This window comes from Triturus cristatus, chromosome 7 (assembly GCF_964204655.1).
Source record: "Triturus cristatus chromosome 7, aTriCri1.1, whole genome shotgun sequence".
Lineage (NCBI taxonomy): Eukaryota > Metazoa > Chordata > Amphibia > Caudata > Salamandridae > Triturus > Triturus cristatus.
The window spans coordinates 171,610,340-171,632,899 of NC_140590.1; the positions used below are offsets into that span (position 1 = coordinate 171,610,340).

General features: G+C 43.4%; 1 protein-coding gene across 1 annotated transcript in view; it reads left to right on the forward strand.

Moving 5' to 3' along the window:
* Window positions 1-22,560, forward strand: part of LOC146809146 (IgGFc-binding protein-like) — a 790,095-nt gene that overhangs the window by 20,968 nt on the left and 746,567 nt on the right. The window contains exon 2 of the mRNA XM_085614833.1: window positions 13,807-15,033. Within this exon, the coding sequence (XP_085470959.1) occupies window positions 13,807-15,033 (1,227 nt within the window). The remainder of the gene's footprint in view (window positions 1-13,806; window positions 15,034-22,560) is intronic.

The window sequence follows — 22,560 nt, forward strand, 5'->3', positions numbered from 1 at the left end:
ATACCTGTTTACAGTTACATTGTTCAATAACTTCAAGTCTTTATGATAGGATGCAGGTGCTAAGAATACAGGGGGTAATAGGAACGCTACATAACATACTCCGGACCAGCCGGCGGGTAAGCGGTAATAACCTTTATTCCCACATACGAAGTACGTATTATGGGAAGCTAAAAAAGTACTATTATTTAATCCATCTATATTCAAAACAATAATACAATCACTAACACCAACAGGAATATGACCGACACTCTGGACACACAGGTCCGCTTGAGTTTGCGCCACTTGAATTACAAATTTCTCATTTCCAACAATGTCTCTGGTGTTCGTGAAGATGTAGGGGATTGATTCATTATCTGGTCGATATTCTTCCCACTCCCATATTGTCCCATTAGGTTGTGGATAGCCTTCTTTATCTTGATGACTTTCCTTATTAAGTCTAAAAAAGTAGTCGTCCCACTGTAGGTTTCCGTGTGGCAAAAAGCAAGGTGTACCATGCTCTACAAGAGCCATTATGAGAGAAAGGAAGAGGTATAAACGGCGTTTCTCCTTTCTTCTGATAAGCTGGCATCATACCACATATCCAACAGTTCGTAGCATTTGTAGCACCATGGGTATGATGCAATATCTGGATAAAAGTATTATTCAAATAAGACTGACGATGCTTCAATTCTTGATACGGAAGGGTGTAAAAGTAGTGCTCCTCAGGCACTGGAGTAGTCAAAACAAGCAACTCACGGCCAGGAGTCCCATCCTCAACAAACCACGTGGTTATACCAACAATAGCTACAATGATAATAAAACTTGCCGCACAAAGAATCTTCTTCTTCTCCATTTTGTAGTAAAAGTCGATACCTTCCTGAAACTAAAAGGTTGTCAGAACTCTTCCCCTTAGGCAGCCATTGATTTCTTCACCAGCGGGCCAATACGGGTGTCACTACACTAATGCAGGGCTGATCCCCCCCCCTTGCCTCATTGGCTCTCCGTTTCACTAACCCAAGGGCCGTTCTGACAACGTGTCCTGATACGAAAAAAATCACTTCCTCGGTCTGAGATGATATCTTCTTCCTCCAGGAATCGCTTGGTCCGGGAAGAGCTCCTCAGTGTCGTTCGGTTTCACAGCACGGCCTTTCTCTGCAGTCAGGATTTCTCGATGGTCGGTCAATAGAGCAGGCTCCACTAATCCAGGTGGCACTTTACGACAGTGCAGGGAGTGGATCCAGTTCTTCCGATTGGAGACTCGCACAGCTGCCCTCGTTGCGAGCAAGACTTGCTCAGGACCAACCCATCTCGGCTCCAGACTGTTCGTCCTTTCAAACACCTTGAGCATAACATAGTCTCCAGGCCGGAGATTATGTCCTTCACCTGTGGACCGATCAGGGAGCGCTTCTCGAACCTGTTGATGAATAGAAACCAAATTATCCGTTAACTGTGCCAGATAATCATTCATCATTACACAAGGTACATCACACACTGGCTTCGGTTTCGGTGGACCCCAAATATTCATTGGGCGTCCGAACACGACCTCATATGGCGTGAGACCAGTCCGAGAATGCGGTATCGATCTAATTGACAATAATGCCAGCGGTAAAGCGTCTGGCCAAGTCAAAGAAGTTGAAGCTTGGATCTTAGCGATCTTAAGCTTCAAAGTACCGTTATATTTCTCAACCAATCCCGCAGACTGAGGGTGAAACACTGCATGAAATTTCTGGGTAATTCCCAGTCCTTTCAGAACATACTTGATAACGTCTGCTATAAAATGAGGTCCGTTATCACTCCACAACAATCTACAAACACCATATCGAGGGAAGAACTCCTTCAATAGCATCTTGGCTGTAGTCATTGCAGTATTGTCTTTCGTAGGGTATGCCTCAACCCACTTACTGAAGGCACAAACCACTACTAGAACATACTTCAGATTGTTACAGCGCTCAAGCTGAATGTAATCCATCTGCAAAACCTCAAAGGGTGCAGTAGGTGTTGCAAATCCTCCTGCTGGAGTTCGTGTACCCTTTCCTGGGTTATACTTCAGGCAAATCATGCAAGTCTGCACTACCCTCTTTGCCGTGCTAGCGATCTCCGGATGCTCCCAAACTAGTGTGAGTAATTTTACAATTGCGGAAGCTCCGACATGTGCTAGTCCATGTGCCATCTGAACCATAGGTTGTACGAAAGCTGTGGGTAACTTCCATTTATCCATCTGCTTATTTCTCCAACACCCTTCATCATCCAATTCTCCATCATTATACCATTGCTCCCGTTCCTTATCGGAAACGGTCCTCTGTATCTCTAGCACTTCTCTCCTAGCGTCGTGCCATCTTTCTGCCTGTGACTTCACAACATACATTGCAGTAGAGTCAGGCTGCATCGCAGTCTCTCGTGCCACCCGGTCTGCCAAAGCATTCCCTTCCCCAACTTTATCAACCACCTTTTTGTGGGCACTACATTTAACTATAGCAATCTTCTTTGGATATGTTAATGCAGTCAAAAGGTTGTGAACTAACTCTCCATACATTATCTGTGCTCCATGCGACATTAGAAACCCTCTCTCCTTCCAGAGTAGGCAAAAATCGTGCGCTACTCCGAAGGCATAGCGGCTATCTGTATAAAACTTCGCGCACAAGCCTGTACCGAGCTCACATGCTCGTGTTAATGCTATCAGTTCCGCCGCTTGAGCTGATTTCTGCGGTATGCGTGCTGTCTCCACTATTGTTTGTAATGTGGTAATAGCATACGCTGCTGAAGTCGTACCATCTGGTAGCTTCAGGCATGATCCGTCCACCCATAGTTCTCCATCTACATCTGTAAAGGGCGTATCCTGGAGAGCAATACGACCCTTTGTCTGTTCCTCAGTCACAAGAATACAGTCATGTGCTTTTTGTGCTTCAGACTGAGTTTCCGGGAACGGCAACAATGTGGCTGGATTTAACGTTGCACACCTCTTCAACGTAATATGAGGAGCCAAAAGCGTCAATTCATATCCCGTTAAACGAGCACTGGTCAAATGCTGCGTCTTTGTCTGATTAAGCAGGGCGTCAACAGCATGGGGAACTAATACCAACAGCTTATGAGATAACACAATTCCCTCACGTTGGCGTATTGACACAGCTGTCGCCGCAACCGAGCGAAAACAACCAGGCAATGCTCGGGCAACAGGATCAAGTACGGCCGAAAAATATGCACAAGGGCGCTGCTTGTCGCCATGCATCTGCACTAACACTGATAATGCACATCCATCTCTCTCATGTACATACAATGTAAAGGGCTTCGTATAATCAGGGGTACCTAACACTGGTGCTGAACAAAGGGCTTGACGCAATTGCTGAAAGGCAATTTCACAACCACTTGACCAGGGAAGAGGAATCGGGGTATCTTTTGTCAAAAGTGCTAACAATGGTTTAACTATATATGAAAACCCCAATATCCATTGCCTACAAAAAGAAGCAAGACCCAAAAATGCACGCACGTCCTTCTGTGTGGAAGGTACTGGTGTGTCCAAAATTGCTTGAATACGATCTGGTGTGAGTGCTCGCCCCTCCTTAGACAAAAGGTGACCCAAGTAAGTCACCTTTGGTCTACAAAATTGCAATTTCTTCTTCGACACTTTGTGATTGTGAGATGCCAAAAAGGAAAGCAAGGATAACGTGCACTTCTCACATAGCTCAGGAGTGTCGGCCGCCAACAAGATGTCGTCGACATATTGTATAAGGGCTACACCATCAGGCAGAACAAAGGAATCCAATTGTCTTTTCAATGCTTGACTGTAAATGCTAGGACTCTCTGTATAACCCTGAGGGACTCTACAAAATCTATAAGACCGATTATTCAAAGTGAAGCCGAAAAGGTACCGGCTATCAGGATGAATAGGAATCGAAAAGAAAGCATTTTTCAAATCGATAACCGAGAATGTGGTCGCCGTTGGCGGGACCAGAGTAAGCAACGTCGTAATATCAGAAACTACTGGATACTGAGGTATCACTATCTTATTCACCTGCCTTAAGTCAATAATGAAACGATAAACCCTAGTATCAGTATCTTTCCTCAAAATGGGCAGAATAGGACTGTTGCAGACATTGTATGGAACTTCCTCCACTACTCCCACTTTAATCAGATCCTGCACAATCTGTATGAGTGCCTCCTCCCCCTCCTGGGAAATTCGATATTGAGGGAGGCGTGGTAACACAGCACCCTCCTTGACACTAATGTGCACAGGCGGAATCACTATCTGTCCCACATCGGTATCCGAAGTGGCCCACAAAGCACGAGGGAGAGAAGCTAATACAGTATCCTCTGCAACCACACACATCCGTTCTGCCATGGGGTGATTATCATTTAATATCACACGTACTCCAGTAGGGGAGCAGCGGATCGTAGCTCTGAAGTGCTTAAGCATATCAAGACCCATAATGTTGTCAGGCGTGTTCGGAGCAAGCAAAAACGGACAGGGTGCAGAAAGTTGGTCAACATGAAATGCAAGGGGTTGGGATAGAGGGCTTCGAGAGAGTATACCATCAAATCCTACCGATGTAATCATTAAGCCAGATGGGGGAGCCCTCGGAACCAATTGTTTGGACAGCGCACTGCGAGTAGCTCCTGTATCAACTAGGAACCGATCAGTAGAACCCAGAACATTTGCTGTAACATAAGGACCCCTCTGATCAACCGGCACTTCAACTGATTCCAACCCCCACCCAACGCAATCCTATGCATGCTGCGAATCATGGTACCCAGGGCGGTCATTCCCAGACATTTGATACTGATTTTGCCGATCAAATACATTAGGTCTATCTCGTTGCTGCACGTTAGGTTCAAATCGAGCACGATCATTGGAATTCCCTCTGAAATTCGAAAAGCCCCCTCTACCTCTCGGCGGTCCCTGACCACGTCCCTGACGAGATGCATATAATACCGGACAATCCCTGGCCCAATGACCCAACTGTTTGCAATACGCACATTGATTTCTATTAACATCCGACCGACCCGAAGGGGAACCATAAAATCCCCCTCTACCTCTCTCAACACCCCGACGAGGCGGACCATACACTTGCGCTAACATCACCTTAGTTTTCAAATCTCTCGATTTCTTCTCCTCATGACCCTTCGCTTCTTGTTCCTGACGCTCATAATACTGAGCCATAGTCAGGAGAGATGCTGGAGACGAGGTGGACCAAGAGCTTTCACTCGCTTTTAATCGAGCTGCTATTCCCGGTAATAAATTCGCCACATATTTATCAACAAAAAGATGTCGACCCGTATCATCCGTAAGTGACTGACCACTGAAATCATGAAATGTTTCCTCAAAGCGCGTAAAGAAGTCTGAAACTGATTCATCAACCTTCTGTTTACACGAGGCTAACATATTCCAGTCAATCTTTTTAGGGGGAATAATCGTTTTCAACTTAGTCAAGATAGCAGCAGGAAGATCTAAAATAAGCTGGGGCGGTTTTTGCGCGGGCTTTCTCTCCCTATCCTCATCCTCAATCTCAGACCATTTGGCCTTAAATACGGCTTGATCATCCACCTTCCGCACAGATCGCCACATATCCGGTGGTAAAATGAGCCCAAAGAACAAATCTATATCTGCTAAAGTCATAGTACAAGAATTCAAGGCCCCTTCGACCTCTTCATAAAAGGCCGCTGGATTCTTGCGGGGGTCAGGCAATGCATTCTTCAATGCCATAACATCAGTCCTATGCCAGGGAGTATAAACCCAATTATACACGAAATATCCCCTAGCATCGGGGGAAGACGTGTCTGAACTAGTTCCCGCTCCTTTAGGAGGAACATACAAAGGTGCCGCCTCTCGCATCGGTTTAGCATGCACTAATTCAATCTTATCTGACTGAAGGATAGCCGACTATTTCCCGTCGACATGTGGATTCGATTGCTCCTCCTCCCCTGTCTTTTGGCGCGCTTTCTCTTTGAGTTCAAACGTCGCGTCCCGCAATGCAAACAGCCGTCGAACCGCATCGGGTACCTTAGAGGGAGAAAAGACACCGTTACGTAATGCTTTAGAATCTAATACTATATCATCAGGCTCAAAAACATCAGAATATTTCCGAAAGGCAGTAAACACTTCGTCAGAAAAAGTTTCAGCAAAATATAACTTTTCCCTATCCTGCTAACTTTCCAAAGATGCCAATAATTCAGTAAGAGATAGCTTGCCTTTAAGCGCACGAAAAGAAATTTTCCGAAGCTCACCCATACGATCAGTTGATAACATGGACCGCGTGTCTACCTTATCCGAAACCGATCCAGAATCCTGTGACCTCGGGGCAGACGCGCCAACATAAGGGGGCGGAGAGCGATCTAATAAATAAAAATCATCTTCAAGATTAGTAAGGACAGGATAAAGTGGCTGGCGGACAGCATATTGACCCGATACTTGCAACCTACGCTCTTTCTCTTCTCTCTCCGCCAGTTCTCTTTCCTCCCGACGCTTCGCTTCCTGCGCTCTCACATGATCATTTTTCCGTTGCTCTTTATCAATCAGCGCTTTCTCACGTTTCTCCCGCTCACGCACTTCCTTCACCCATAACCGTACACATTCAAACATGTCTTGCCTAGCACGCCGTTTACACATACCCTGTTCCACATACTCAATCTGACGCATATCAAACGATCCATACAAAGGCCATCGTAACTCAGGATCCTTTTTGGTGTATTTCCTCCACACTGTGCTGTACATTATAGAGGAAAGACCATGCTTCACATACATATCCCTATTAGGAGTCCCCTCTGGGGGGGCTGGAGCAGGTTCCTCAAGATTTAACCGGTTTCCAAAGCAGCAGCACCACTTACGGAGTGTGCTAAAAGCAGGCATGCTCAAAAATAATGCAAAATATGCAGTATTATCAAAAATGGCACTTAAACGTTGCGCCGTTCAAATTTAAACAACTCCGGAGAAATGTCTCCACATTACCTGCCTATATGTGTTGCAACACATATATTCCCACAGTAATCAATACAAAATATGACCGGTCATCACAAATCAAACTCAAATAGCCAACCCTGGCTTCAAAACTCGGAGCAAGTACCGTACAACGGTTCTTACCAATCAAGAGCGTCCAGATTCCAACTGCCAAGTTCCAAAATTCGCCCAAACGGCTATCACGCAGCAAACCGACAGAAGAGGTCTCAGTCGAGGACCGGCGCCACCCAGATGGTTAGCTCGGAAGGGGAGGAAGAAAAACCTCGGGATGCCAGGACTAAGAGACGCCGCTGGCAGTGATCACATCCCCGGCCAAATTCCTCACCTTCGTCACGACCAGTCCTTCGAGCATCCGAGTCGCCGATGAGCCCCACGTGACGGGCGCCAATTGATGGATACAGGCCCCAGCTAGGCCCGCAAAATACAAGGGTTCGCCCTCCTATGTACGAAAACTAGAAGGAAGTTGGCACGGAAACTGCAAATACAAAGACAGAGTTTATTAACCCTTAAGGGTGGTCCTACAACCTACACAACACTCTTCAGTATTGCATAGAGTGGCACACAGAACTTGCGTACACAGTCCCCTTTTATACGCAACAGAGGGGCTCATAAGTGGGTGGATACAACATAGAGCAAAATTCATTACCATTTATGGACATTTTCGATACAGGATCAATATATGGGCGGAGTTAACAATTGCCTGAGCCCGCGAAAACATGGTCAAACAAGGACTAACCGATAACAGATGTGGTCAAGTCTGGGCATGCGCCAGACGGACAAAGGAGCTATTTATAGACTGTTACTAGGCAGATTACAAGAGCAACTAGCGAAGAGGTAGGACTCTTCTCGTGCAAAGCACGTGGAGACATGGCAATACAAAATGGAGTCCGGATATTGGTCAACATAAAACAAGAAACACGTTTTGACTGTAGAGAATGAATGTCTTCAGTGAATGCTTAATCATATCGCTGTTTTAGTTTTCAACAATGCCATTGTAGAGCTTGTGTGCAGTCTGGGACTGCCATGTCTACTTGGCAAGTACATACACTTGCCAGTCCCTAAACATTCCCTTTTTTACATATTAGTCACTCCTAAGGTAGGCCCAAGGTACCCCTGTGGGCAAAGTGCATTGTATGTGAAAAGTAGGACATGCCCTGATGTATGTGGCATGTCCTGATAGCGAAATACTGCCAATTCAGTTTCTCACTATTGCAAGGCTATATGTTCCCATTGGACCGAATGGGGAGTTTGTTTATAACATCTTAGAAACATACCTGACCATAGGAACAAGAACGAAAAGTAACGTTTAGTATGCCTGAACTCAGAATGTTAAAGTGCATCTTTCAGTGAGGGTGATTTTTACATTCTGTGTTTGAAAATACTACTTTTAGAAAGTAGGTATTTTCTTGCCTAACCATCCAGTGTGCCTCTGCTAGGTTTGTGCATTGCATGTATGGCTTTTGGATGACAGGGGCTGGAGAGGGGCAGCAGCTCCAGAAGTCTGATGAGTCAGGGCTGGGCTGAATAGGCCTGGTATGCATTTGGAGTGGTGGGAGGAGTAGCACCTTCACCTGAATAGGGCTGTGCCTGCCTTCCACAATGACGGCTCCACCCCCCTGTGGTATGTCCAGAGCCAGGGCTCACACTGACAATGGAGGTTGTTGTGTACTTGCAAAGTGCCCCACGGAACTGGTTTTGGCAGGGTACAGACACTTTCTGTCCACAAAGAACAAAGGAATTTGGTGTATAAAAAGAGGGGCCCAGACCCCAGACATTTAGATCACTTCTGGGAAATCAAGAGGAACTTTTGCCAAGTAGAAGAGCCGGATAAGCTGAGGAGTAATACTGCCCTTGTGCTGTTTGTTGTCTGGGGTTGGCCTGCAGTGAATGCTTGCTGCCAAGTAAAGAAGAAAAAGGACTTTGCTGTTTTCTTTGTCACCTGCTTGAAGAAATGATCTCCAAGGGCATGAAACTGAGCTTACCTCCTGTTCTGAAGTCTCAGGGTGTAGTGTAGTTCCTATATCCCTGATAGGCTCTGAGCATTGGGATAACATACACTATAGATTTGACATAGGACTAAGGTCAGTATGTCTCTATCGAGTACATTAAACGTAATTACTTGTGTGTGCCAGCTAGCTCAGAGGTCACTAGAAACGTCTTGAATATACAAGAAGGGATTAGTCTCTGACAACCGCATAAACCTGACAACTTTGTTTCCTTTTAGAATCGGAACAGTCTCAGAATCGTGGAAACAATAGATAACAGTTTCACTCAGTCAATCGTGCATGCTTCGTTTCTACAGAGTTGCACAGAAATAGAGAGACGGGCGTTTCAATAAAAGGGTTTATTGAACAGTCTTATTTCTCATGCAAGAGATATGAATTGCTACAATCGTAAGACAGACTGCGAAGTACAATATGTACGAGGATAGCAGTAAGATAAAATAATACTGCAATAGCATGGTTTGTAGCTATGACATATATTAATCAAAATACATTACATAAATAACATAAGCTAAAATGTGATACTCATCTGATGCTTCTAAATTGTTCTACCCCAGTGTACCTAACCTAAGTGCAGTACGAGGTTTGAAGTATGTGCCATTTCTAAAGTATAGCTAGCTATATTTTTAGTTTAGTCAAGAGTTGCCAAAAGTTTCTCTAAGTTCTAGTCAGCTCCATACCTTAGGATAAGAGAGGTTGGAATCTCTTTTCTGGACTCGATAGTCTAACCCCCGCACAAGGGAAGTCAGAGATCACTGAAGCTGGATTCTCTGCGAGGAGGATGGCAGCGTCAGGTCAGTGCATCAGGCTGGAACTCGATCTCCTTCCGAATTGGCCGTGGCGAACCGCGTAGTCTGGGTTGGATCGAATCCTCCGGTAACCGCAATTTGCCAGGTCAAGTGCTGGTATATTTATACCTTGAAGGTGTTTAGGAATGCCAGTATTGACGTAAAAGTCGGGCATAGGAACATCATGAATGAACCCCTAAGGAATAGATGTTCATGCATACTTAATGCGTTCTTGGAGAAATTAATATTCAAGCCGAGGGAAATTCCTAAAGGCTTATGGGTCTGGTTTTCTAAGAATTTGTTGTGACATGGATGGGCGGATGTAGGTGGCCATGCCTGTATTTGGTTTGTATGGACAATGTCTAAATAAGGGCCGAATTTCTATGTCCAAATAAGGGCAATGTGAATTGTACCTATATAAGGGCATGAATCGGGAAACCTATATACGGAATCTAAATCTACACACAACAAGGGACATATAGTCTTCACCACCTGCTCCCCTGAATTTCCTTGCTGGAAATTCCAACCTGCATAGAGATTCCTGCTATTGTATAGATACTGTTTGTCGCTGGGAGCTGGAAAATCGACGCAACATCGAAGAAGCATGTCGCATCCACATCTTTTTTCCGACGCATCTCCGAAGAAACCGTTGCAGCGCCTGCCGCGGCTCGAGAAATCACCGCACCGATCCCGCATCCGGTGCAACGATCTCCGAAGTCTGAGATCACTGCACCAATCCCGATACAAGCCTGCTGTGCGGTTGCATGAAACCACGCATCGTACCGGATCAACGCATCACATCGAGGTGCCAGGAGTGACGCATCTTTGGGGGCCGCAGTTAGAAACAGACACATCAACTACCCATGCAGTAAGAAAACGAAACATCACCTCCTCTCCGGTAAGGAATTGACGCATCAACTCCCCTGTGCCTCAGTAAGGGACCGACGTATCACCTCTCCCGGAGCAAGGAATCGACACATCACCTTCCCTGAGTGTAAGGAACCGGCCATTTTGTTTGTTTTGTGTGACGCATCTAAGGTACTTTTGAGAAAAGTGTTGCATTTACATTTTGCTTTGAACTGAACTATTTCTATTATTTGAAGGCCTTATTTTTAATACTGTATTGTGGATTTTTGTTGTTTGGTCTTGTTTTGGTTTAGATAAAGATTACATATTATTCTAAACTGGTGTGGTGTCCCTTTGTAGTGTTTTCACTGTATTACTGTATGTGTTCACAAATGCTTTACACACTACCTCTGAAATAAGCTTGTCTGCTCGTGACAAGCTACCAAGGGGGTGAGCAGGGGTTATTTTAGGGGTGTATCCTCCTTACCCTGACTAGAACCACGGGTCCATATTTGGACAGAGGTACCTACCTCTGCCAACTAGAGACCCCCCTTTATAACATTTTGACTTTCTCATTGATTACAATTTTCTAATTTACTGATACTGTGATATTTCACATATAAGGTTAGGCACTATCCATTTTTATTTTATTTAACTGTTTTCCTTAAAGTGATTGCCTGGACGAACGTCCTCCCACTTTTAAAGGAATTTCCAGGATTACATATTGCCTACAACCCTGCAGGTCAAATGTTGATTTAATAAATTCACCAAAGTAAGTTTTTTTTAAATCGTTATGTACATAGGGTTTCCCTGATATAGATGTGCTTATGGTTAACATAACCCTTTTTGCATACATTTTGAATATTATTCTATTCTCTAATTTACCTGATTGGCGTGTAAATCCCAATTTCACTGAATTAAATAATCCACTATGCCAATGTTATGACTTTCTTATGCAATTATATTCAATAGTTCAGGTACTGTAACGTGTGCACATAAAAATAAGATTTCAGTTACTTGCGCTGTGTCGGAAAAGTACATATTCCTTTGTTTGAAAGGCCATACTGTGCAGAGAATAAACAAACAATCGTCTTTATCCTGTCCTGTACAACTAACAATTAACAACAATAGTCATTCAAGAATTGTCTTTGATGTTGTGATCTTGTGCTTTGAGACATATTTAGACTTTTCATGGGATAGCACTTTAAGGTGTATTGTATTGTATGCCAAACTTGTATAGCGCAAACTGTCACCCTGCGGGTATCCTGGCTCTTTGACTTAGACAGATGACATCAACAAACATCAGGCCTGATTATTGGTGGGAAGCATTGCTCTCGTTCCTAGGGAACAGCCAGGTTTTCAGACTCTTTCTAAAGCATAACAGGGAGTTAGCTTGTCTGATGCTCTGAGGTAGCTCGTTCCAGAGGCGTGAGGCCGCCATGCAAAATGCCCTGCCTCCCATCCTGGATTTCTTAAATCTGGTAGTCGTTACCAGATTTGTGCTGAAAGAGCGGAAATGTCTCATGGGCTTATACCAGGTAAATTTCTCCTGCAGAGATCAAGGGCCCATAACATGTACTGCCCTAAACACAATGCATAGCGATTTGAAGCTAACTCTTTCCTTAATGGGCAACCAGTGAAGGTCACTCTGCCTATTTAGCATCAGCTTTGCTGCTATAGACTGGATTTGTGTTTCTGTGTTATCTTCTGTTAGCCTTTTTGCAGGGTCACCCCAGATTTTTGGTTTCCTTTACTGAACCTGTTTTTGTGGGTATTTACTTAGGAATCTGCGAACTTCACTCCGGCTAACCAATGATATAGTGCTTGTGCTCTTCCTTTTTCGACATGGTAAAATTGGTATACACATTTAATTTATTTATAAGTCCACAGTATATGGTACAACATGTACCCACGGCCGGTAAATTAAATGCTACTAGTGGGCTGCTGCACTAATTTTTCTACCCACTAAAGTAGCACTGTAAAACATGTCTCAGAACACAAGCAAGAGCATAGTATCGAGTTACGGCCCCAAACCTAGATTGCGGTGTACTATCTGTATCCGTGATGGATTCGACTCTGATAACAGCGATCTTGTTATTTCAGCACCATAACTAAACTTTGACTACTGTAACTCATCTGTTCGAGGGCTGGAACCAAACTCAGTAATCTCCTGCAGTTCCACCATTGAAATCAAACCTCAACTGTCTTACAAATGGCTGCGGTATTCCAGTAAATCATATTTTAACTTATTGTACTCCTAATGCTGTACTTAAAGAGTTATGAATCATAAGTGAGCATGTCTCTACGAAACCCATTGTACATTATAATGTACATCTGGCAGAACTCATCATGCATGCCCATAAATCCCTGTTTTGGAAGTACAAGATGACACATCAGACCCAGTTCCTGACAGCGGTGGTCCATGTGCACACATGTGTGGTGAAACAATTGTCTGGAGGAGTCATCAGGAATGCATTCGCCTATGAGATGGAAATGAATCAGCTGCGTCACCTGCCTTATTACATATATTTTTTTTATTTTTTTATATTTTCAATGCTGCACAGCATTACCAAAAACTGCTTATTGTTGATTGTGCACAGCAAAGCCAAAAAGTAATGTCAAAAGGTCCGAAATGCTTATATGAACTTTACAATGATATAAAAGCTAAACTGAAAACTAGGGTGCCTCCTGTAGAAGATGCACTGCCTTCTATGATAAGACTGGAAGCTTTTTCTTCCCACCAAAATCACTGCAGGTTAGATGTAATAAGTAGGATTTTTGCACCAGTCAGAAACGTGGCATTACCTGTATTTGGCTTGCTGCAAACACGGGTGATAATGGAAGAAAGCGACTGTTGTCGATTGAAGCGTGGTCTACCATTCTTATAGCTGCTAACTGTATCCAGGTCAAGAGGGCCACTTTCAGCCAGCCTTGGCCCTCAGCCAACTGAACTAGTCCTGTTGGAGCTTCTAATTATAATGGCTGTGTTGGGCCTACAAGGCAGCATGCTTCTGGCTATTGGTTATAGGGCCAGGGCTGACAGAGTCACTCAGGTTTCAGCTGGGCATTGCCAACCTTGGCCATCATATGGCAGGATATTAGCAGTGGTGCAATGAGACTTAGAGAATTGTCAATGCATAGAGTGACTGTTAAATGATCTATTTGTCAGACATGTGTCTGCAGATCATGGATAATGTCCCTGGCTGTGGCTGTATATTGACTTTGTTCTTCTGTTCTACAGGTCCTTGTTCAACGAGTCCTCTGGGGAGAAACTTTGTCACAGTATTCATGGAGAACGACAAAGGGACTACTAGCAATGCAGACTTAACACTTCTCATCCAGGGCTACTCTGACTCGACTAAGGTCACTGTGACAGTCCAGAAGACAAGCTACAACAAAGACTTTTTATTGGATAAGGTTAGTACGCTGCTGTCCGTGCAGGTTATAGGCGGTGCGGACATGTCTGGGACAGGCATATTCTCCAAAGTAACCACAATCAAGGCAAACAAAGATATCTCTGTTGTTTCACTGAACTATAAGCAGTTCTCCTCTGACACCTCCGTTGTGTTCCCAGTAGAAGAATGGGGCACAGAGTATTATATTGTGACGCCACCGAATGGACCACCAGAAGGTCTGAAAGAGTTCTGTGTCATCACCAATGAAGAAACCACCATCAATATGTACCTGAAAGGTGCCGTTGTCTTCCAGAACGTGCCCTACCCAAATGGAAGCACCCTGACAGTGAGGCTCATGCCACTGCAGGCCATCCAGATCCAGAGCAAGGATGACCTGTCTGGCACCAGGATCGTGTCCTCAAAACCTACAGGTGTGCTGACCGGACACTCGCTTGCAAGTGAAAACAGCAGAGGCAACCATGTTTATGACCAGCTGCGGCCCACCAGCAGCTGGGGTAACATGTTTATTGTGCCCGCAGTCCCCTTCCAGCTTAAATCTGACTTTGTCTTCATTGCAGCCTACAAAAACACACGTGTGGTAGTGGGAGCAGGAATCCTTCAAAACACTTTCAACCTGGTTGCTGGGCAGGTGATAAAGCGTGAGGTAACAGTATTGAATCCTCTCGTCATCACAGCCACTGAAGGTATCCAGGTCATACTGTTCTTCACCGGCTTGACTAAAACGGATGGCAGCTCATACGAACCCTTCATTATAAACATACCAGATGTTGCCAGGTACTGCACGTCCTACTACACATACGGACTGAACAAATTTGAGAACGACGTCATCCTGGTGACCCTCACGTCAGCAACAAGGGGAATGACTTTAAACAAAGGGCCACTCCTCAGTGTGATTTGGGTTCCAATGGTGGGCACAGATTACTCTTGGAGTTACTTTAGTGTTAGCCAAAAATTTAGCGTGGACTTGATAGAAGGCATGTCCCCATTTCAGCTCCTTACTTTTGGAGTGGCGCAAAGGAACGGGTATGGATCAGCGGGTATCTGCACAGGAGGTACGTACAGCAGAGTGTTTTTACATTCTCTATCCGAGCCAGTAAGCACGTCTGGGTATCTCAGGAACGGCCTACCTTAGTGTATGTCTGACCATCCAAGGATATCCAAGTGTACATGATGGTGCATATGGGAAAGCAGTGAAAATATCTGTGTGTCAAGGAGAGCATAAGTGAGTGAGTTCACTAATATACACTTGAGATAATAGGCATATCAGAGTGAAAAGAAAAGTGTATATCTCAGCAGTAAACATGTGTCAGGATCCATGAGTTTAGCTAAGACAACACAACGATTTAGGTATGTATGCTAGTGTGTACTTTTGAATAATAAAATATGTGAGTCATAGTGACATGACTCACACTGATGGGGCCCTCCTGCAGAATGTGATGAGGGGCCCCTGAATCTCTCAAATATTCACTGGCCTTGGGTTCAATAGGAGCTCTTTGAATGTTTGGGGGCACCTGGGCTTTGGAGGCCCAGGTGCCACAGGTACACTGGGGCCTGTGTTACCCACCTGGTAAGTTTTTATAATTGAAAGTTTCCTTAAACAATCCCAGCCCTTAAACGATGAAGGAACTGCTGTCCAAGAGAGACTTGTTATATATAGCACAATTAATTGCTGAGAGTTGAATAAAAAGGGGTGAAAAACCAGGGAGACAAATTTATTTTATCATATAAATTGTATTTTAGTGAATATACATATTTAGCTTTATATGATGAAACATATGGAAGGGTGGCACTGCGTTACATTGAATGACGTAACCTGTGGGATACTGTGCACAAGTGCTCGTGAAGGATTGTGACGGCACAAGTGACACGTGAGGAAGTATGTACAGCGTTAGGGCAGGGCGCAACAAAGAACTAGTGAAGTTAAAATTTACATAGTTAGGATAACCGAACAATAAATGGTAATAAATAAAAAATTACAAATGACCCCTTGATTAATTCAGAATTTGGTCTTTTTTTCAGAAATGTTTAGTTTTCTGGGATCCATTATTGCTTTTAAACCCATTTCTACCAATTACTGGAAGGTGGTTCAAAGCACCAAAAATAGGAAAAATAGGCTATGTCCCAGTAAAATGCCCAAAAATGTTGGTTTTCAGCCAGACGTCTGCCTGTTCTTGATGGCTTGGGCGATGGTGATTTTAGCATCACACACCCTTTGTTGAAATCTTTTGCAAGGAAAAAAACTACACTTTTTTCCAATTCTCCCCCCCAAAAAACCCTAATTAGCTGTATTTTGGCAAATTTCTCCGTCCCGTCCAGGGGAATCCACAAACCCTGTGTTCCTTTAGAATCATCAACATGTTGGAAGAAAAGGACACAAATTTGGCGTGGATACTTTATGTGAACAAAATGTTACAGGGGCCTAAGAGTGAACTACCCCAAATAGCCAAAAAAAGGCTTGGCACAGGGGTAGGGGAAGGCCTACTAGCAAAGCGGTTAAATGATTTGTGTAAGTCATACATAAATGAGATGATTGTATGATTATGTATAGTGAGCACATTCTCTTTTGAAATGGCTTTGAGAAGTGGGTGGGTAAAGGCTGGTACAATGTCAGGACGAAATATGACGAGTTATTTCACAGAGGTGTAAGCAGTGAGATAGGTAGAAATACATTTCGAAGTAAAATCTCAGAGCATGGCGGACAGTTCAAATACATTTTAAAGAATATTTTAGCATACTTTGATAGTCATCTAAGCTGCAGTAAGTGGGATGTAGGTGTGTAGAAACAGGAGACATAAATTACAAAATAAGCAGATTGTCTGATTGTAAGCAATTAATAATTAAGGTGGACATGTGTCCAGATCAAAGGATAATGCCACCACCTCATAGGTGTCACACAAATTAAATTAAATAAACCAGTTCCAAATCCCTGGTAACGTGAAACAAGCCAGGCAGGTGTAAATTAAAGACAGTGCGTAATGTATTTAAGCAGTACACAGTAGAAAGAAATCATATAAGACACAATAAAACTTCACACAGTTTTAAAAGAAAACTGCAGCAGTGATAGTCAATGGTCATGCTAGACCTATGCGTGAATTGAGGCCAACGGAGATGTAGCCCTGGTTGGATACACCAAGTGGATTGATCCCGGTGCAAGTCCGGAAGTCTAAAAGATGGAAAACGGATCTAAGTCCCATTTCAGGTAGGAACTTTTCGTGTAGAAAGATGTTGATCTGTCTTCTAAACCACGTCACAGTAAGGGACATTGTCCCTTTTTGAGATGAAAAATCCTCCCTGAGCTGGCTGGCGCTTAAATTGTAGTAGCCTAAATGAAACTAAAGGATGGATACTTGAACCAGGTTGGTTCTGCTGTAATGTTGGAGTACTGGAGATTTCTTGCAAAAAAAAATTCAAATCCCAAGATTGTAACTTTAAGGCCGAGCGTAAAATTACTCGGTTGCCCTAATGGAGGTACCGCCAGCCAAATTTTGAAACGTTTGCATGCCTAGCACACATTTTGAGCATTGACTAGAATTGCTGTCACAGCCAATGCATTGTAAGTTTGACAGATGGCTCTATGAACCATAACCATACATTGAGCTTAGAGTGTTCTTTATTTAAAAAGAAAAAAAAATCCCAATGAGGGATCTTCTTTTTGAAAATAAAATCATCAGTGCCCTCTGCATTGCGCACTTTTAATTACTCCTTAAAGCCAGGTTTTTTCTGGCAGTGATGGGCATTGAAAAATGGATATGTGTCCACCAATCTAAATTTGCTGGGCGGACAAAGAGCAAAACCTCCAATGGCCCTTATTCAATCGGGCTGTCGGAGAAGTTTGAACATGGCAGAGACAGGGTAGTCTCCATTGCCAACGTATGGTCCGTTCATTTTTGAATCAGTGAATACAATGTTGGCAGGGAAGAAACTCTGTGGCCACTGCAACTGAGTTCCCTCTCTGCCAACATATAAATCTGTCCCTTAGTATTCGTTTCTGAGGTGCTAGGAGCAATAAGCAAGATGAAGTAGAAATTCAGTCCAATGTTGTGGAACTGGCAGTCGAATACTTTTGCCCACAGGTCCCCCTGAAACTCTGGAGGAAAAGTTTTTGAAAGTTTCAAAAGGCCCCCAAAATGACAACAGAGGTCACCTAGAGACTCTAGATTGTCAGACAAGTTACTTCTGCTCACCTCAGCATTTCCAGGAAATGTTTAGTCAATTGGTTAACAGGCTTTTCTCCAGCTGACCCTTGGAGTCTCCTTTGTCCTGAGTGAGGAAGCTGGTCCAGTCTTTCAGAGCTCCTCTAAAGTTGCAGACAGCAGGTCTCATCCTCTTCGGATCTTCCACAGGTCCATCTGGTCTGGTGTTCAGAGCAAGTTTTGGTGAAGATCCAGCTTTGAAGGGTTCACCACCCTATGACGGGGAAAAGCTGAGACACTCCTAGTCTCTCTGTGACCGATGCAGTAAATATTACCAGGCTTTACCCTATCGACCTTTCAATTAGTTTGTGCTTGCCTTACTGGAAACAAGCCCAAATGTCTTGTGCCAGGGCAATCTCAGGAAGGATGAGGTTTGCAGAAACACTATACGTGGGCTCTGAGAGCTGGAGAGTGTGTATGAGAGCATACAGTTGAAATACCCAGAGACATTCAACATCTAACAAATATAATCCAGTTTGAAACAGGCCCTGGACTCACATAAAAACAGGAAAATAGACAGCTAGTAAAAAAAGCAGGGTCCCTTAGTGACCAACCAGGAGATACGCAATAATTGTATCAGGTCCTGTTTCATCCCTTTCAAGAGCCCAAAAGTTATATATGTGGTTCAGACAGACCTGTCAGGCAGGATTTGACACTATTTTGTCTACAGGATGTCCAAAGCCATCACCCTGAATATTCTGCCAAGCTCAGAGGAGCTATTCCTGCCCATTCAGGTCAACCTGTTTATCAAACTGGCCTATTGTGTAGCTCCTGTGATAAGTTCACTCCTCAGTTTCACCTCATTCAACCAATGGACAGGCTGACCAGCTGTCAGAGACTGATGCTAATTAACTTCCTGAAGTCTCAGCCAGGGAAAAGGTAACTGTTTAAAAATGTTTTTTTATATTTATTAAAAATGTGACTTCATCATTGAATTGGAATTTAATTACTTTTATAAATAGAGTTTTTTTTCTGGCTGATCATATTCCCAAAATATCACTATTACTATTTTAATCTGCCAGAATGGAAATACCTTTTGGGCACTTGTCACTGTAGGACCATCATGAAATACATTTCCCACATGTCCCACATTTAAATGTGATCGGCTACAAGATATGTAATTGGTGACTTACTAATATTTAAAAGGAAGGTGTTTACCTATAAAAAAAAGGGTTGTTTTGTCAGGTCTCACTGCAGGTTTTGCACTGCAGCAGTCAGGCTGCACAGGATAGGCCTGGAACCATGTTTGAAGTGCCACTTTAGTGGATAGCTATTAGACCTGGCATCCTTGGCAAGTTTTCCCCCTATCGTTTTGCTTTCAGACCTCCTGTTTTACTGACCTCATTTTTTCTGGCTTTAGAACTCTGCGCACTTCACCACTGCTAACCAGTGCTAAAGTGCCTTATCCCCTGTTAACATATTTAAATTACTTCTAGGTCTCAAGTAAAGTGGCACTACATGTGTCAAGGCCAGTAAATTAAAAGCTTTTAGACCGCCTGAGCACTGATAGTGCCACCCACTTAAGTAATACTTTTAGTACCTCTAACGTCTGCATTTCAGCCTATGGGTGTGCAGTTTTAGAATGGACATTTCGACATGGCAAAATAAACCTTTTACCAGGCACAAACTTTCCTTTTTAATATATATATAACTCAAGCCATGGTTAGGCCCTGGACAACCCAGAGGGAGGGGTGTAATGCATTTAACAAATCGGACACGTACTTTTGAGTTCTACAGGTCCCAGTAGTGAAACAACCTTACATTTCTTTTTTGCTACTGCAAGGCCTGCCTCTCCCATAGACTAATATTGGTGTGACCTTATTGCATTTTATAAGTATAATTCCAACTGTGAATAGGTACCTAGTTCGTTTTGTGTCTCTGGAATTGTCATTTCAAATTTAATTTTAAAGTTTAGTTCTAAAAATGACAGAAACAACATTTTCTTGCCTTTACCATTTGGTGCCTACAGCCTGTCTCTGGGTCATATGACTAGGTATGCATGACAGCTGGTCTTTGTGTTATCTTCCTAAATAGCCCCACAAAATGGGAATTTTAGGTGTGACTGGATGATCCATCATTGGCAAGATGGTAGGAAGGAGCCTGACCCAGCCCCACTCACACTTAAATAGGCTGTGTTTTGTCTCCACACAAAGGGTAGCATACCCCCTCTAGTTAGTCTGGAGCCAGGACCAGGAAGGCAGGCTACCTGTGCTCTTCAAAGACTTTCTTCTAGAAGATTCTTTACACTTTAAAGGCACAACTGGGTATTAATACTGGAACCCAGATACCACCACTTCGGTACACTTTTGTACATGTGGATACTCTGCTAGAAAGAAAACTGCTGTGATGCAACAAGGACTGCCCCTCTGGCGGACAACTGTTTGTATGGAACGGCTGCCCTTCTGTGCTGTCCTGCTGCCTGCTGCCCTCTTGCCTGGGTGAGGAGGACTCTTTTGAACCCAGAATCCAGTGTGACTTCAAGGCATAGTTGCCTGCCCTTCTGACCTGAGGCCTCAGGGGCAAACAGGCTCCCAACAACCTTGCACCTGCTCTTACACCTGGACTCTGCCATCTGTGTCTACTCTGCCAAGTGGTGCCACCCCAGCTTTGGACCCTTGGCAGTGGGCTTAAGGTGCTCTTCTAGCCTCTGTGGATCCATAGAACTTATTTTAATAAACACAACGAGACCAATCCGACAAATGTCCAGTCAGTAGCACTGGAGCAATGACCTTTAATGAAGGCTGTGTACAAGAGCGAAGGACAGATTGCCAGTATGAGGTGTCCCACAGGCCTACATTCCACTTAGCTCCCAGGATGTAAGCTTTCTCAGTATTAAGCTTCAGCCCATCTGCACCCAGACCTCCAAACAGAAATAATCTATGAAATTGTTGTCTGATGAACATTCTGAAATCCCGAATAAATTCTGCGTCATCAGAGTCTGAGTAAAATTTGACTCCATGATATTGAGTGAGAGTTGCAAGAGGTTGTGCATACAGAATGAAGTGGTACAGGCGCAGCAATGTATTATAATGAGAGAAGATGAAAAAGGCTCCTGAGTAATACTTAGATTTGATCCTTCTAGAGGAGACTGATACCAATTGAGTATAGTGCCACCAATACCATATTTCTGAATTTTGAATAAGAGATTGTGATCAACAGAATCAGCTCTTCTAAAATCGAGACATGTACACTAATGATGTACAATACCATGTGCAAAACATGTGCAGCAGCCATAATGACAAGTTATATGGTTCTTTAGGACAAGAGCTACAATGAGTGTCGTCCTGGGCACCAGGAATCTGAAAAGTGCATTGTTGCTTGGGGACATAAAGTTCGAATATTTTGGCTATAGCGAGAGTAATCTGCTGATAGATGAACTAGAGGGTTCTAAATTTACCCTTTTCAGCAGAGGGATTACAGTGCCCGGCTTGAAAGGCGGGGTGCATTCCTTGTGACAAAGGGTGAGTTCATAATATCTGATAAAGGTAGCTGTACAATATTTTTAGGGTGGAAGAAAATAAACTAGCTCTGGGCCAAGGGGTGACCTTGGAATGCATTGCTAAGAAGCTTGTCCAAATTCTACGATGTGAGCGAGAGAAACAGCCTCTATAGCAACGTCAAGTTGAGACTTAGAATGACCAAATCATCAGAAATCATGTTTATAATATCTCCAAATTTTAAAATGAAATAAGCAAGCTCTTCGTAAAGAGATTATTATTGTGTCGCTAGAGTAGTAAGATAAACAGTAGGTGTGTTTTTGGTCACAAACCTAAAAATTGCCTTTATTTTTGTATGAAATCAGTTGTAAGAGTGCGCATTAAAAGGACATTAGGGCGTTTTTATATTTATTTTGTGTTTGAACAGTAGCTGTGTTTTCTATTCAGTTCCTTAGCAAGAGTAGAAAAGCAGTTAAATGTGGTAGAAATCTAGACATAATGTGCCTCGTACTTTTGAGAGGGATCTTCTTCTGTGAAGCCATGTGTGAAGGCATTTTGTAAAGCAGAACAAACAGATGCAGGTGAAATTTCCCTCCAATCACATGTTAACATCTACAAGTTTGATACACAAAAGCGGGAGAAGTATGATAGGGGAAACATCATTTACAACGCACTCGTTACAATGCGTGTCATTACAGCACATTTTTAACAATGCGAAATCCATTACAACACATGTCATTACATCGCATAATCCATTAAAACGCATTCCCCAAAGTAACTCCCCAGCAGAGTTAGAATAGTAATTGCATTGTAATGGATTATGCTTTGTAATGATATGCATTGTAACGACATGCGTTGTAATGGATTTTGCTTTGTAAACAATTTGTTGTAATGACACGCGTTGTAACACTTGCGTTGTAGCGTGTCCTATTCGTATGGGAGATCTGGA